At 44.6% G+C, this 16,703-nt stretch overlaps 1 protein-coding gene across 1 annotated transcript in view; it reads left to right on the forward strand.

The window, feature by feature from the left end:
* Nucleotides 1-2,712: 2,712 nt before the first annotated feature.
* The window catches only part of BRD3 (bromodomain containing 3), a 17,797-nt gene continuing 3,806 nt past the window's right edge, over nucleotides 2,713-16,703 (forward strand). Inside the window, exons 1-8 of the mRNA XM_010181782.1 lie at nucleotides 2,713-3,030; nucleotides 5,083-5,220; nucleotides 6,203-6,350; nucleotides 7,856-8,070; nucleotides 9,706-10,077; nucleotides 14,872-15,000; nucleotides 15,419-15,610; nucleotides 16,407-16,642. Coding sequence (XP_010180084.1) covers nucleotides 2,830-3,030; nucleotides 5,083-5,220; nucleotides 6,203-6,350; nucleotides 7,856-8,070; nucleotides 9,706-10,077; nucleotides 14,872-15,000; nucleotides 15,419-15,610; nucleotides 16,407-16,642 — 1,631 coding nt within the window. The 5' untranslated portion in view covers nucleotides 2,713-2,829. The remainder of the gene's footprint in view (nucleotides 3,031-5,082; nucleotides 5,221-6,202; nucleotides 6,351-7,855; nucleotides 8,071-9,705; nucleotides 10,078-14,871; nucleotides 15,001-15,418; nucleotides 15,611-16,406; nucleotides 16,643-16,703) is intronic.

Raw genomic sequence — 16,703 nt, forward strand, 5'->3', positions numbered from 1 at the left:
GTGAAGAGGCAGTGCATGTCCCAGGGAGCTTTCAGGCTGGCTGGGTGGAGCGAATGAAGACAGAGAGGAACTGTCACTATCTCCATGGCACAGAGGAGAAGCTGTGGTGTGAAGATACTGAATGCCTTGGCTAAGGTCAGAAAGGGAGTCTGGGAGAGGCAGGAGCTGGATCTGTGTTTTTTCAATTACAGTTCTGAGATTTAATAAAAATTAATTAAAAAAAATCCTTATCAAATGGAGTTTGAGAGGTAGGAGGGCATCAGGAGATTCAAATGAAAAGAGAATTGTTGTCTTTAACCTTAGGTTATTTAAAGGGAAGACTTAAGTTGCACTGCATAGTTTCAAACTTGTGACTGAAATGCTCCACAGCAGTAGGAATTGCTCGCTGTGGGTGTTTTATTTCCCGTCAATCCTTGCATTGGATTCAGTTTGTTAATCAAGAAGACAGCAAACAAAATGCTCCAATGATGGTCACCAGGGGCCTGCAGTCAGCGTTGCCTGCACTCAGATGATGGATGTTGCCCAGAGGCCTTGGGATATGAAATCCATGCAGAGAGCTGCCCAGAAAGAAATGGGGTGAAACTTCCCAACTATCTTTTTTTTTTCTTCTTTTTAGTTCTTTCTCTTATTCCCCCCTCCTTGATCTGAAGATTTGTGTTTTGTGGTATTCCTGCTAACGGAACATCGGGAGAAAATGATTCCCGGGTTTCTGCTAAACCTGAAATCCCAAATAAGATCCTAGCTTTGAGATTCCTTGCCCAGAGGATGCCAACATCCCTCTTGGCTGCTTGGTGATCACAGCAGTGCCACCAGCATGATCAGATGAGGGTGCTGGGGAACAGAGACTTGTCCTTTTTGAACTACTAAGCTGGGCACTTGAGTTATCAGAGAATAGAGACCAGAGACCTGATCATGGATCTATACTTGTGCCATATATGTGGCACAAGAAAGTCCTACTGTCACCTCTGCTTTTTCTACATCCTTGGAATGCAGTGGGTCTCGTGAATGGGTTATGGCAGAGTCATACCTCCTCTGGTCTGTTCCCTGCACGCATAAACGTGCATGGTCACACACTGATTTGTTTTAGGTTTTTAGCAATTTCATTTTCCATAGAAGGGCTATAAAATAATTATACAATTAGCTCTATAAAAACAAACTGTGTCTGGTTTCTGGAGGTGTGGACACCTGTAAGCCAAGCCAAACTGGTCCACAGCAAGGTGTGCCCAGGAGCTGCGGCACCCAGAGCACTCGGGTGTCCCTGATGGCTGTGGCACTGGTGGCTTTATGGGGTGGTTCACTGTGCCACAGTGTCACCAGGGTACTGCTGTATTCCTGTTTATGGAGCTGCTGGGGCAGCAGCTGCCCTCCAAAATGCAAGCACCTCTGCTACCTGGGCAAGCCTGAAAACACCGGTATTTAAACATCCCTCTCTGCTGCAGATCTGTTTGTGTCTGTGCACATCTGTTTTTGTAAAATTCCCCTAAATTAGGTATGTGTTTACTTTTTGCCATCATCTAATCAGCAGCTCAGAGGGTAAGCTGATGTTCTATATTTAGTCCAGATTTCAGTAGAGACGATGAGGGTTGTATCAAATAAGAGGTTTTTGGTTTTTTTCTAGGAAGTCTTATTGCTCTCTTCTTCTTTCTGTATTACTGCAACTTCTGTCTCTGCATGTGTTTCTCTGTGCATTCAAGAAGCATATGTCAGTGAGAATATTTGTGGGGCTTTCTGAACATATTTGAAATAATTGCTTCTAGAAAGTGATTGTGGTCTGTTTTGCCATGAGAAGAGTAACTCCTGATGTGAATTGAAATATCAAATGTTTATGGAAGATGACATAGCAAAGCTGTTTACCATATGGTATACAAGACACAGCGATAACCATTTTTTTTCCCCTGCAGTTTGCTGGGGGAAAAATAGAATACAACAATGCCATTTATGTATTCTTCTGTATTTCATATGTATCTTTAAGAGGGACCATGACAGTGCTCTCTTAGCCAGGTCATGGAATATAAATAATAATCAATATTGTATTTATATTGAGCCTGTGTTTTGAGATGTCCATACGAAATTGAGGGCCCAATCAGGTACATGTAGTAATGGATGTAATAAGACATTTATGAGATTCCAAGTGCAGATCACTTCAGGTTAGGATGTTTCTGGTGATACTTTTCATTCACAATTGTTTGCAGCCCCTTCTTTCTTTCTATGAGTCGAGGTCTGCTGTCTGCTTTTGATTTCAGGCTTAACCATTGCACCAGTGCAGGGACTTGTAAGCTGACCCAGTGCCAGCCAGCATGGATCTAGAGACAGTGCAGTTAGGTTTACATGGAGCTGCAAGCTATGGATTTGCTAACTTGGATCAGCACGTTCATGGGACATTCTGACTCCTAATTGCATTCCCTGGCCATATTCTTATGCTAACCCCTCTCTTTTCTTTGCACAAAGATGTCCTCTTAGCCAAATAAAGCAAGGACCAGTCCTATGAAGCTTACTGGCTCTCTGCAGGCTTTGAATTTGGGAATTGCTGTTCCACTGTCTCCTGGGTCTTGAACTGTGCCTGTCATCAAGATAAAGTGTGTTACAGGGAAGGAAGCAGGTGGGGGTAAAGAGCCTGGGTTAGGACACTTGTGCTGTTGATAGTGTTTGAACATGCCAGCTTCAAGCAAATAACTGTATTTACATGCTGTTTTCTTCCTCTCATTTGATCTAGGTTGTATGGTTGGACCCTGGAAATGGGATGTCAGTCCCGTTCAGGGAGCATAAAGGAAGAGGGAAAATCTCCCAGTTGCTGCCGCTGTGACAGCGAGTGAGAGCCAGAGCAGGAAAATGTCGACAGTCACATCAGCAATCCAGGCTCCTCAGGGCCCTGTGAATCCACCACCTCCGGAGGTCACTAATCCTAATAAGCCTGGCAGGAAGACCAACCAATTGCAATATATGCAAAATGTTGTGGTAAAGACCTTGTGGAAGCATCAGTTTGCTTGGCCTTTCTACCAACCTGTTGATGCAATTAAATTGAATTTACCGGTACGTATCCGTCATCTTCTGCTCTGTATTCTGTTCCTGGAAAGCTTTGTGTTAGTTGTCTGATCACTGGATCAGAATGGTTAGGATGCTGTTGGAGATTTCGTTGAATGCTCTCAGACTCTCAGAATTAGAAGTTGATGTCCTTCAGAGCTGGAGAGGTACAGGTCTCTGAAGGAGAAAACTACTCAGTGAGAAAAGCACATGAGCAAGCTGTCTTAGAGCAACTGAAGTGTAGTGCTTCATTTGTGGTTTACCTCTGGTTACTTTTCTGTGTCTTCACCCTTGGTCTCACCTCTGTCCAATTTGAGAGACGCTTGAAGCCCACACTTTTCTGAGCATTTGGCATTGGGCTCAGTGTTACTTGTGTTTTCAATAGGCTTTCCTGGATTTGCCACTGGCTTCAATGTTGAGGAAGACAGGATAAGCTAATTACCAAGGATACTTTGGAGCTAGATATTTGCAAATGCTGTTCTGGAATCAGTAATAACAGAACAGTTGCATTTACCCATCTGCCTCCTGTGCTTGATGGTACATACTCTGTCAGAGCAGGCAGTACAAGATACAGCCCAGTTATTCATAAATAATCAAAATTTAATTAGCTGCTTTCTTCCAGGGGACAGAGCCACACACACATTACCTCTTCAGAGGTGTCCTCTATGCGTGGAAAAACTCAGCAGCAGAGGCATTCCCCTGCCCACCTGCTTCACTTAAAGACAGATACCACCACCAACCCCTTCACTCCACTCTCTGCTCAGCCGGGCACCCAGTTGCATATTAATTCTGGCTGCTCTGAGCTAGAGGGTTGCATGTAGGATTTGAGGGAGCGTGGTTCCGGGATGTAAGGTCAGGACAGCTCCAGTTACTGCAGGTTGTAATCCAATTTTATGGACTGCATTGTGAGTCTTTTGAACTCTGTAATGATGTTGACAGGTACTATTTAAAGTGCTAGAAGAGTAAAACACTTAACACCTGTATAATATTTCTCTAGGTCTGTGCTTCTTTGTGACTTCTTTTTGTGGATTTAGTTCTCAGGCATTTCGAAGTGGATTTCGGGCAGGTTACCAGAAAATGTAGAGGATTCAGTTGGAAGAATAGTTGTTTTTCATGTGCGGCCTAAATCTGCACAAGCCCAGTAGTCAGCAGGGTTGCTTTTTCTGCCCTAGCATGTGCCTTGCCTGGAAACATTGGTGTTTCAGGTCATGCTTGAGGGTTGGCCTCAGAGAGTGGCTGTACACGGCTTTGTGTGCACGTGCAAGAGTGCAGTTTGCTGCTCTTCTCCAGAATGAGAAAATTACAACGTGTAACCTGGCACGTTTAGAGCGTCTCCAGCCTAATCACAGTCTCTGCAGATGCTTGAGACCAGCCCAGAGAGAAACTGGGTTAACATGTGGAAGCCTTTTAAGGGCTGAAATGCCCTTAAAAGACAGACTGAAATGTTTAGCACAGTCTTAGCCAGTCCTGGCACTGATAAATTCTGTAAGTGCCAGAGGCAGTCTTTTAAAAACGGAGGTGGAAATGCCGTTTCCCAAATAGCAGCCAGTCCACCCTGCCAGAGCTAGTGCTGCCCTTCCTGCTCCCAATTTCTGATGCCAGGTGAGCATCGCTGCAGTGTGAGCCTGGCTGTGAAGTGTGGTGCTCTTCCACCCTGCAGCACAACCCAAACTAGCACCTACAGCCTCATGAGGGGTATCAAGGCTGCAAGCTGCTTCTTGGGAGAACTGCTCAGAAAGCACATTTTCTTCCATATACTACACTAATGTCTAATTAGCCATTTGTGTGTGTGTGTTTGAGTGTGTACTGGGGGGAGTCGGGGAAGGCTGGTGGTTGTGGAAGGAGTCCTGGTGCTTTGTAGTCAAGTTCATAATAATGATAGACTAAAATGCTACAAATCAGAAAATAAATAAAAGCAGATATTATATTTGCATTTTTCGCAAAAATTTGGGGGTGTGGTTTTTGGGAGGGGGGCTGAGGAGAAAGCTGAGGCTAGAGGGAGATGTGAACAACACTCTCCCCATATCAGGAAATGTAACGTCTTTCCTGTTTCTTCAACAGGATTATCACAAAATAATAAAAAATCCCATGGACATGGGGACGATCAAGAAGCGCCTGGAACATAACTATTACTGGAGTGCCAGTGAATGTATGCAGGATTTCAACACCATGTTTACAAATTGTTACATTTATAACAAGGTAAAGAGCCCAGAGAAGCTGGGGCACTGCCTAGAAAAGACCCCACCTGTAACTGTTAGAGTGCAGGTTTTGAACAGGGCCCGCTCTGCTGAGCTCTTGCCCTCCTTGCAAGGATTTGAAATGCCCCTAATTACAACCACATTACTTGAAATGCACAAAGCTGTCTTTGTGCTGTGTTTTTCTTCCTCCAGACTAGTTAAAATGGCAAATGTGCCTTTTAATTATAGATAGATTTCTGGTTTGGTATTATATAGTAAGTTTTTACTCCTTTTATTTCCAGTTAGGAATTCTTTATGTTGAGCTAAAGCTTGTGCAGTGCCTTGCAGATGTTATGGGGGGTATTAGTGTTGTCTAGCAGTAACTGGCTGGCTAGCAGTAAATAGTATCTCTTAGCAGCACAGAGCAGTTCAGGAAGTATAACTCTGTTCTCTGCCTTTGTCTTGTCCATACTTGCACACCTTCAGATTGCTTATTATTAGTTTGGGTTTGGCTTGTTTGCTGTTTTGGTAGGTTGTTAAAAGCCTATATTCTTTGTATTATGTTTTCTACAATGTTTGTCATCACTGACCCATAGTGGTGAACAAGCTGAAATAAACAAATTAATTAGTTTGAGCTGCAGAGTATGTGTTTATGCTCTTCTCTTGGCCCTGCTGGCAAGCAGAGGTGGACAGCTCATCTGTTCCAGTTTGCTGCTTCCACGCCGGTGAGCAGGATGGTGGTTATCAGGCTCCTACTGGAAGTCCTGATAATTCTCTGAATGCAGCGTACTTAGAGCCTATAATTACTGCATACTAGACCAGAATAGAAGAACAGGAAGGTAGCATGCAAGGAGGGAGAAGAGCCAGTCTGCTTATTGTTGGAGCTTGGATACCATCAGTTATTTGAAGGGCAGTGTCATTGGGGATTTTAAAACCTGATCTTGAACCTCTCTGTTTCTAATACGTGGATGATACAGCATGGGCTTGTATTCTTCTTTCTGCAGCCCACCGATGACATCGTCCTCATGGCCCAAGCCCTGGAGAAGATATTTCTGCAGAAGGTGGCCCAGATGCCTCAGGAGGAAGTTGAGTTATTACCCCCAGTTCCTAAAGGCAAAGGTCGCAAGCCGTCAGCAGGCACACAGAGTGCAGGTATTAACCTGATAGAGTGACAGCAAATGTTACGAGGTTGTCATTGAGGCCTGACCCACCTTTCAAGCTGCCTGGCTTTGCAAATGGTGAAGAGGAAGGGAGCACATATTCTGAAAATGAGAGATGTTTAGATAATGTTCACCCAATGTTTCAGGGCTTGTCTGTCTTCAGAATATTGTGAATTTGTCATGCAAACATGAAACCGTCTGTGACTCCCATCCACTCAGTGCTTCAGTGAGGGAGGGCAGTGCTGTTGCTTCCTGTATGCAAAGAAGAAACTGAGGCAAGGCAGTTAGACGTGTCTGTCTGCTGCAAGAGACAGGCCATGCATGGATTTCCTTATAGACCTGGGTTTATGCAGCTCATCTGAGGTCCTGGCAGGCGTCTGACACAGCAGAGAGTCAGACTTAAATCTTGCCAATCCTCCAAACCCTGTATAACATTTTTCTTTTACACAGACACTTGCAACATCATAGGATAAAGTTTGGTCAACAGAAAGGATTTATTAAGCCGTTGCAAAAGGGTCTGTAGACCATTGTATATCAGTAGAAACTAAGTTTATGTCAGCTTACCTAGAGTTGATTTTAAATGGATTTAGGACTAAAACTTCTATAAGCACAGTAAAACATTTCATAAAGTAGCTTGTGTAGGCTGAATTAAACTGTTGCTTTTTTTTTTCTGTAAACAAGGTCTAATTGTTGTTCTGGGAAAGTCAACTGTTCTTTGTTTTCCCACATCTCAGGTGCCAAATGGAGCTACAACTTTGTCCAAGCTCAGAGAAATTTGTGATGATGTGTCTTTTCAGCATCCTTTGATAAAAGCTGCTACAAAACCATAGTGCAGTATTGCTGCTTGGGTCACTAGACTTGTCCCTCTGAACTTTACACTAGTGGGCAGTTCTTTAACAGTGCAGGTCTGGCATAAGAGACTGTCCTGACTATCAGGATACTTAGGCTCTACTCCCAGCTCTGTTTCTTTTGCTGTGTAACTTGAGGCAAATCCAGGATGCTTTGGGCTCTTGGGTGTTTAGCTGGCAGTAGGGGTGTGTTCCATTTGCCCTGCATAGCTAAAATGCTCACAGGTTGATGTCTGTGCAGGACAGCAGTTATCCAAAAGAACCATCTCCGGTCCCTCTCCTTGAGATCCAGCCCTTTAGCTGAGCACGGGGTAGCTCTGAGAGCATGAGAGGAGTGAAGACTGTCCCAGAGCAACACACACCCCATGTGCAAATCTTGAAGTATTTTGCTTGTATGTGGCTGGCCTAAAGCTCGTGGTACGAAGACTTAGGTCAGTGATTCCTCATTTTTTTTGTTGACCCCTGGGTAACAGCACCAAGCAAATCACACCGTGTCCTTTGTGCTCTTCTTGTGGCCCTGGACTGGAAGCATTTTGCCAAGCCCATATTGCACAGTCCAGCGTCACTGTTGTCACTTTGTTCCCAATGTCTTGTCGGCACTTGTAACCATCAGTACATTGCAGTGTGTTTTCACTTTGTCGTTTGAAAGGAGCGCAGCAAGCAGTGGCCGTGTCTTCCGTCTCCCCGCCGGCCCCGTTCCAGAACGTCCCTCCAGCCGTGTCTCAGACGCCCGTCATTGCTGCCACCCCCGTGCCAACCATCACTGCTAATGTCCCGCCTGTCACTGCCCCTCCCGCCGCTGCTCCCCCTCCGCCTGCTGCTCCGATAATTCCCGTGGTGCCTCCTACGCCACCGGTAGTCAAGGTAAATGGAGAACTCTTCAGATATTGCTAAGCAGTGCTTTATTTTCATCCCCTCACTGCTAGTTATGTACGTTCCTTCTCTCCACATTTGACTCCTTGCCTCTCTGGCCATCGTTATTCCTGTGGGATGTGCTCAGACAAGTGCTTGCTGTCAAGTCTGAGAGGACTGAGAAAAGTTTTGCCAGTTTTACCCCACTCCAGCTGAGGTGATGTCAACTGTAGTTGCTCCGTCTCAGTTACAAGCTCTCATCTGACCACAGCCTTAGCCAGTGCTGATGCTCCATGAACCACAGGGCTGTTGATTTCCCTCATTTTGCACCATCTCTTCCCCGTGTGACTGAATCCCTCATTTTACTGGGGCTATTCCTTTAAGGTTTGCAGACTCCAGCAGTAGGAATGTTCCTCTCTGCCATAAACCAGTTCAAGACAGGCCTGTCACTCCAGTTGGAGGAGGCTGATGTTGCCTGCAGGTTTTGAGTGCATTAGTTCTCTCTTCCTTACTGAGTAATCTCCTGGGAGTTGCCACTGCTGTTTACTATGGTAATTTATGGACAAATGAAAATGTTGCTCTAAATAATTGAGATTTTCCTAGCAAGCTGTGTATTGCTTTAGAAATGATAAAAGCATAGCTCAGAGAAAGCTGGTGGGTTTTTTTCCTAAACTGGACAATTAGCTGCAACACTATTGGTGTTTTCTGATGAGGTTGCGTGGGCCAGCAGAGCCATGGGATTGTTTTGCTTATTTCTTGGGAATTACTAGAGAATTTGTAAGTCAGATCTACTTGCAGCTAAGCTGTCCTCCTCAGAAGTCTCTCATACTTCAGTTTCTGTCCAAATAACTTGCTTCTGAGAATCAATTTAATTTTAAAACTCAAGGATGAACTCTAGTGAGTTTGCCAAATACACACTACAAAATTAATTCTGCTTGGGATTTATTTAAGATTTCCCTTAGATTTCCCTAAGGAACTTTTTTCCCCTTTCTCTCTCCAGAGAAATAAATCCTTCATAGGAGCACGAGAGAGCTGACTGGACAGTCGCAGCTTGAATTTATGTGAGAGAGGTTTTATTTGCTTAAGGCAAAATCATTAAATTCTTGCTCTTGTCCATAATAAGCTCTCTACCTAGCTCACCCACTAAATACAAGGAACTGAAGGCTCATGGGTCTTTGGTGATTAATATGCTTTGGTTCAGAACTTATAGCCTGATCCTGCCACTGGGGACTCAGACATGTGGTTAAGTTACTGACACTTACTAAGTCATGATGCATCAGCTGAGCTGCAGTAATCGACTGGGCGCACTCCTTTCCCTTGGCAAATGTGAGGTAAGAGTCCTTAGTTTAAATCTCAGTGACATACATAGAGCTAAGACGTTTTGCATCATGTTTGGGGTTGGGTTGGAGATGTGCAAATGACTGGTTACTGTGGCTCAGATGACGTGTAGTATTACATCGTGTTGTAGTCACTGAATTGGGTTTTGAAGCCTCTAGTCACAGGTCCCATTTATCCCAGTGAAGTAATTGTATTTTCTGTCAGAGGACAGATAGATGTAAAAAGTAAGGGTGAATTGTGCTAGGTTTCTGCTAGTGTAGCATGAGAGCTGGGCACATAGTCATGAAGTCTCTCCATCTGCTGTTTCAGAAAAAGGGAGTGAAGCGGAAAGCAGACACGACAACCCCTACCACCTCCGCGATCACTGCCAGCCGCAGCGAGTCACCCACACCCCTCTCGGACCCCAAGCAGGCCAAAATCATCGCTCGACGGGAGAGCGGCGGCCGGCCCATCAAACCACCAAAGAAAGACCTTGAAGACGGAGAGGTGCCCCAGCACGCAGGGAAGAAAGGCAAACTCTCTGAGCACCTCAAGTACTGTGACAGCATTCTCAAGGAGATGCTCTCGAAGAAGCATGCAGCCTATGCATGGCCCTTTTACAAGCCTGTTGATGCAGAGGCCTTGGAATTACATGACTATCATGATATTATCAAACACCCCATGGATCTCAGTACTGTTAAAGTACGTCCACATTTACCACCTCTTTTGCAGGGTGTCACAGCCCTCTGGTTGCAGAGGACTGGCTGCTTCTGGGGGAGGGGGAAGGGACAAGGGTGGAAAACTCAACCCGTTTGGATATCATCTGGATATTTTTATCTTTTGTTTCTTTCCCCTCTCCTTTTTTCCCATAACCTGGGACATCTTGGTTTTTTTTCTGCCCTACAAAGCAGACTATGATGGCATCCTCGCCTCTTTGTGGATAGTCCGGCTCTTTAAACTTGTATCCTTGGGATTGTGTTGCGCTCTGAGAAGAAGTGGTGCTGTATTTCATAGAATTTGATTTATAGTATCCCGTTTCCAGAAGCTGCTGCCTGCCTACTTGTTGGCATGATGTGTGGTCCAGATAGGCTTACGCTGAGCAATTCCAACTGGAACGTGATGATCGCCTGGTACTCGGGAAGGGGAAGAAATACTGTGATGCTTGCGTTGTCCATGCTTGGCTATTCAAGAGCTTAGCTTAGTATGGTTCAATATTAAAAGTGTTTTTCCCAGTAGGCTGGGAGGTTTCTCTCATTGCCTCCTAAATATCCATGGAGCAAAGCTGTGGTTTTTTTCTAGTTCTCATCTCCTGCTTGTCAGCCGGCCATTGGAATCGGTGTTGGTGGAGGTGAGACTTTCTTCCACGTGCAGGAAGTGAAGGTATTTCTGCTGCTGGCTTTCCTTAGAAGTGTTCTGCTGCCAGCTGAGCCAGCCTGGGATTGTCTAAATGCCCAGGTGACAAAAGGGCAGCCGTGCTCCTGATTCCTTTCATGGTTTTTTTGGCAAATCGTACATAGTACCTGGAAGCAGTGAGTTGTGCTCTGATGTGCCATGCCCTTCAGCTATGACGCTGCAAGGGTTCTTACTACAGCTGCAATATTTTTACGAGTATTTTAGTTGCATTATTTAGTGATGAGAGAATAGTTGTCATGGTCTGTGCATTGAGGATGAGACCAGGAGTTACCGATGTCTGAGTTTTAATTGCCATTCTGATGCTATGGGTCCTGGGCAAGTTTCCCCACAGCTCTGTGCCATAGTTTTCCCAGTCATAAAATCAAGATACTAATACTTAACCTACCTCACAGGGCTGTTGTGAGGACAGATATGTGGAAAGTGCTAAGCACTATTTTTGGTTGGATTTGTACAGAAAAGACCATCTCTGAGCTGATAAATCATTGTAAGCAGGCTCTGGTAGAGCTGGGCTTGGAAACCATTCTTCTGAGCTTGCAGTGCCCTTGGCTTTTTTACAGAAAGGCAATGTGCAGTATTTTTAACTTGCAATTAAGCCAAGCTATGTTAAAGCTCGCAGCAATTTCCTGGGAGGAGAAGAGGGCAAGACAAAGGGTGAGTGGAGCTGCAGGCAAGAAGGAGCGTGAAATACAGTGGTAAAAGCAGGAGAAAGGGCTAGGTTGAAGATGGTAGTCTGCAAAGCTGGAGCACTAGTGCCTGGCTCTAATATTCTGCTAGTAGAAGAAGATCCTGATGTTTTCTTGGGTATGTTTCCATTTTTTCTTGCTCTTGAGCGTGATTGAGGGAGGAAGAAGCTCCCCATAGTTTTGGTACTGCAGTGCATTTGCCATCCTGCTGATTTTGGATGCCCAGTGCTGAAGGCCTCCTTAATGCTCATCCACTGTTTTAATTCTATGACTTGCTGTCAAGGTCTGCTCCCTTTGCTTTGATTTGGAGTTGCTCTTCACACCAGCTTGAAGGTCCATCTACATGGCTTGGATCATAGGCTAATGTTCAAGTTGGTCAGGAGGTTTGCCTCCTGCTCCAAGCAGGGTCACTTACACACTTGTATCTGCTCCCTTCCATGGCCACCATCTTCTCAGCTGAGTGGATCTGACCATGCTCAGGAGCAGGAACAGCTTTCAGATGGGGTTTTTTGTGGTGGTCTTTAAGTCAGATCAGAGATGCAGCACTTTGGTGGCATCAGGAACCTTCATATGTGATGTTTACTGTGCATGCAGTTACAATTGCCCGTGCTTATCATAGGCTACACATCAAAATCTGTCCTAAGAGCCTATCAACTGGCTGGTAGCTTTAAAGGACTTTCGAAGGATGCCTGGTTTGCAGAAATAACTAAGATGGGAAGGAGTATCTCTTGCTGAGTGCAACTGTTCTCTGTTATCAGAGTGATGAAGCGTTGTTGATGCCTGTTCTCCACTAGTCTTGTGAACACAAGTCGTTACATGATCACGTCCTAGATGAGCTCATTCAGGTTCTGCACTGACTTTAGTGCGACTGCTGGTAAACATCGTCCTTCCAGACCTGTTCTCAGCTTAGGCATATTTCCTTGACTTCCTAAGTTCTCCCTGTTTCTGCAGGTGGAAGTGATGCTCTCCCTCGGTACCTTACTAGTGTAGGGCAGAAATCTGGAGACGAGTTAATGGCAGATCCTGTGGAGTCTTTTGTACGTAAAGACTCTGGAATTGTCTTTCCATGTGGTAGTATTTTTCTTAATAAACTTGTTTGAAGTGCTGTCTGGTATTGGTTTTTTATGGAGTGTTTTATTATCATTGCTCTTGGCCTGTAGATCATAGTGTGGCTTCTCCGAGATGCAGTCTATAATACATTAACTGCACAGGACAGAAACCTGCCTTTTGCAGGCAGTGCAATTCTCCAGTGTCAAGGGCTTTCTCTGTGGATATGAAAGGTTTTAGATTTAATTCTGCGCAAATGACAATGTAGGTGGTGAAGCAGTGCAACTAATGGCCTTCAAACTAATCTTGAAGGAGTTGCAAGAGAAAGTAAAACGGAAGCATTGCTGCAGCTGTAGTAGGTTCCCCAATACCTGGTTGCTTGTCACTTTGGTTCTCTGGTTATATGAGGCTTGATTTTCTTCAGAGAATGTCCTTCCTGTCCAGGAGCATTTTGTTTTCAGGCCATGCACCCATCAGAGGGGTGCTTCAGAAGGATTTGGAGATGGTTTTCTCTGTGTGCGGTAGAGGAGGCACTGTTGTGACTGTGTTGGGGGAGGGGCTGTAGCTGAGCTGGCTGTGAATCTCAAAGTGAATTTATAACCGAAGGTATTCCAGCCCATTGACTGAAAGTATTTTTTTCCCTTTTGTTAAGTTAATTATTCTTTACAAGAAAACAAAATGAAATTCCACAGGTTAAAACTGTTGGGCTAGAGAACTGTTGGGTTTGGATTAAAGTGAAGTGTCAGACACTGAAATGTATTGCATAGGCAGTCATCAGCCATTGGGTATGCCAAACAAATATGAGTGCATCAAAAAGGCCTTTCATTGCCGTAAGATGTATTCTAAAATAAATGGGTCCTTTTGGTTGAACATATGTTTTGCTTTGGAACTGGCCTGAGATACTTTTCAAACAAGGCCAGCTCTCCTTCAGACAGGAGCAGCACAAACCTTCCCTTTCTGTCTTTGTGCTGGGGCTCAGAGACGTGAATGAGGTCTCCTGACAAAAATTTGACAGGTGTCTGGCTGCAGCACAGCAGAGAATAAGGCTGCAGGAATGTCACCACCCTGCGTGCGGATTCCTCCAAAGCCGCATCCCTGGAGGTGAAATTCTGCCCTGTTGGGAGCAAAAACAGTTTTAGGAGTCATTGCAGTATTTCAAGATAGTTGCACTGTGTAGCTGTGAAATACTTGGAGCTTCTATTGAAGAAAGGGAAATTTGCTTGTGTTAAGGTTTCCAGCGTGGGTTACAGACCCTGAGCGCCCCTGTTTTGTTTTGGATGGGGGCCGTGTGCCCTGGTCACGTTTGCAGCCTGTCTCCCAGTCAGCCCCTGCTCCGCACCGGGGGATACAGGTGCACCAGATGTACAAAAGAGAGGCCTGTAAGCACTTGGCAAATAGGGAATTTTATTAAACCCAGGTCTTTTAAATGCAAATGAAATCTAGTGTTGGCTGCTTTTTCCTTTCAGTCGGAGTAACTGGAGCTAAGGTTTTATGCATAGTAGTAATGTATGCATAAAATCAATTAAGTTCTAGGAAGGCTATGAACCGTTCTCTAAACCCAAGCCATTCAGTCCCAGACACCAAGAGAAATGGACAAAAGTGAGAGCTGAAAAGTAAGAAACAAGGAGCAAATATTTAGCTCCTGATACTTATCTTCACTGCAGTAGGAAATAACATTAGGAATAGATTCGTAAAGGGTGAATTCTGTATCCATTATCAGTTGGACTTTTAAATCAAGAGTAGGTGTTGCAGTTTAACTGTAAATGCCTGTCTTCCTGTAGAAATCGCCAAGCAAAATTCATGCTGTGTATTAGCAAGAAGTCAGAGTTGGATAATCATGATCTCTTCTGCCCTTTCAGATTTACAGGGAAAATGTAGCCAAGCAGCATGTAGAAATATACGCTTAATGTACTCCTGTAATCGTAGCTTGGTTGGTTGTTGACTCTTGCCTTTCCTGTCCATGATCCTTGTTTGCGTTAGTTTCTGATCCAGCAAACCCTTTTTCTACATGACACTATTTTCTAATAGAATGTGGACCCTGAGTGATTTATATAGCACTATTTAGAAAAAGAAAACAATCCAGATTTAGAATCTTAATGTGTTTAAACTGTTCTGGAGCCATGTCAACTTCTTTGGCTGCCTGGTGTTTGTTTGCTTGTTTTAAAAAGCAGAAACTCTGAATGTTATTTAGGAACTAATAAGCCAGATCAAACTTCTTTTCTCTTAGACGAATATAATTTTTGATGCTGTTCAGAGCTGTCTCCAAGATGCATGTGTCCTCCATGCAGTTGCTACAAATGCCTTTTGCTTATGGCTTTTTTTTCCCCTTTCCCTTTGGCTTCTTTGTTTGCAGAAAAAAATGGACAGTCGGGAATACCAGGATGCACAAGGTTTTGCAGCAGATATTCGGTTAATGTTCTCTAATTGTTACAAGTACAATCCTCCAGACCATGAAGTGGTAGCCATGGCCAGGAAGCTCCAGGTAAAGGTGTTGGCAAATTCTGGAGTATGTTTAGTTCGGCTGCAAGGTGTTTATTCAGACATCCAGTTGTGGGTCTGCTCTTGGCACCAAGAAGGGAGAGTCAGCGATTCCTGCAGCCCTTGGAAAGAGCCATGTTCTCTTGCTGCAGAACTGTTGTGTCCTTCACATGGCACAGCCCAATGCCACATTCCAATCCTAAAATGTTATTGTTGCTGTATAAAGTAATGGGAGAACTTTCTTGGGTTTACAGAGTATGTATGCCCATCTGTACATTATAATTTACGTGTGCAGCAGCTTGTGTAATGCAGTAAGACCCTGACCCATGGTGAGGTGTCTGGTGTGTTTAAAAGGCCAGAGTGTGAGGTTTTTGTGGCTGAGGCTCCTTTTGTCACCAGTTTCCTCTCTTCTATTTCCATAGGATGTCTTTGAGATGAGGTTCGCGAAGATGCCTGATGAGCCTGCAGAGGCCCCCCCTCCACCTCCACCAACAGCACCAGTGGTGAGCAAAAGCACAGAGAGCAGTCACAGCAGTGAGGAGAGCTCCTCCGACTCGGATAGCTCAGACTCAGAAGAAGAGCGAGCGACTCGGCTGGCGGAGCTCCAGGAGCAGGTAGTGCAGTGGCCAAGCTGTTTGTGTCTCTGTGCGGTAGAAAGGGCATAGCAGGAGGAAGGGTTTAATTTTGTTCTTCAAAATCCCATCTAGGCTAGGATACAGCAAAGCAGTCTCCTGCCAGCTAAACAGGAAAAAGGCTCAGCTGTGAAATAAGTGCATGTTTGATGCAGTGTTTCTTTTCTTCGAGATGGCCATTCTCAATGCTGATACTCTGCACTTCCTTCTGGGATCCCAGAGTATGAATGGAGGTGCACGCAATATTAGGGATCTGCGAAGAACAGAGACACCCATTGAGAGCTCAGGCATAATGAATCTGTCACAAGCTTCCTGTGGGATAGTGTCCTGCTGTACCCCATCTGTAGAAGCGAGCTGTTCTGATTGTTGTGGTTGCAGACGATAAAGCTATGGCCTTGCTTACTTGTGCTACCATAATAAAACAGAGCATTAGTAAAATCGCTTATCTGGTGTCTCAAAACAAGTTACTAGGAGAGTCGAGAAGGGAACGCAGGATTCCAGAGGCCAAGTTGTCAACACTCTAGATGGTGCTATTAAGCTTAATTTTTATTTGCCCTTATAAAACAACGATGTTTTCATTTGAGTCACCTTCTGTGTACTTGCACTACATTTTTTAAAAAGAATTTCAGTCAAGCGAAGTCTCCCGAGTTCAATCACTAAACTGCTTGATCAGTGACTTTGGGATATGGTTACACAATGTTATGTAGAGGAAGGGTATGTGGAGGCATCAGTTGTCTTGCTTTAAAGTCTGACTTCTTTTTTCACTATTCTCCTCCAGCTAAAAGCTGTTCATGAGCAGCTAGCTGCGTTGTCACAAGCACCAGTGAACAAACCAAAGAAAAAAAAAGAGAAGAAGGAAAAAGAAAAGAAAAAGAAAGATAAAGAGAAGGAAAAAGAAAAGCACAAAGTAAAAGCTGAGGAGGAGAAGAAACCCAAGGTGGCTCAGCCACCAAAACAAACCCAACAGAAGAAGGCCCCAGCTAAGAAAGCAAACAGCACAACCACAGCAAACAGGTGAGAGCCTGCCTTCTGCAAGTTGCCTGAAGAGCTTGCAGCCCAGTTCTATCCCTGCTGA

The sequence above is a fragment of the Mesitornis unicolor genome, unplaced genomic scaffold (assembly GCF_000695765.1).
Source record: "Mesitornis unicolor isolate BGI_N332 unplaced genomic scaffold, ASM69576v1 scaffold6543, whole genome shotgun sequence".
Classification (NCBI taxonomy): Eukaryota; Metazoa; Chordata; class Aves; order Mesitornithiformes; family Mesitornithidae; genus Mesitornis; species Mesitornis unicolor.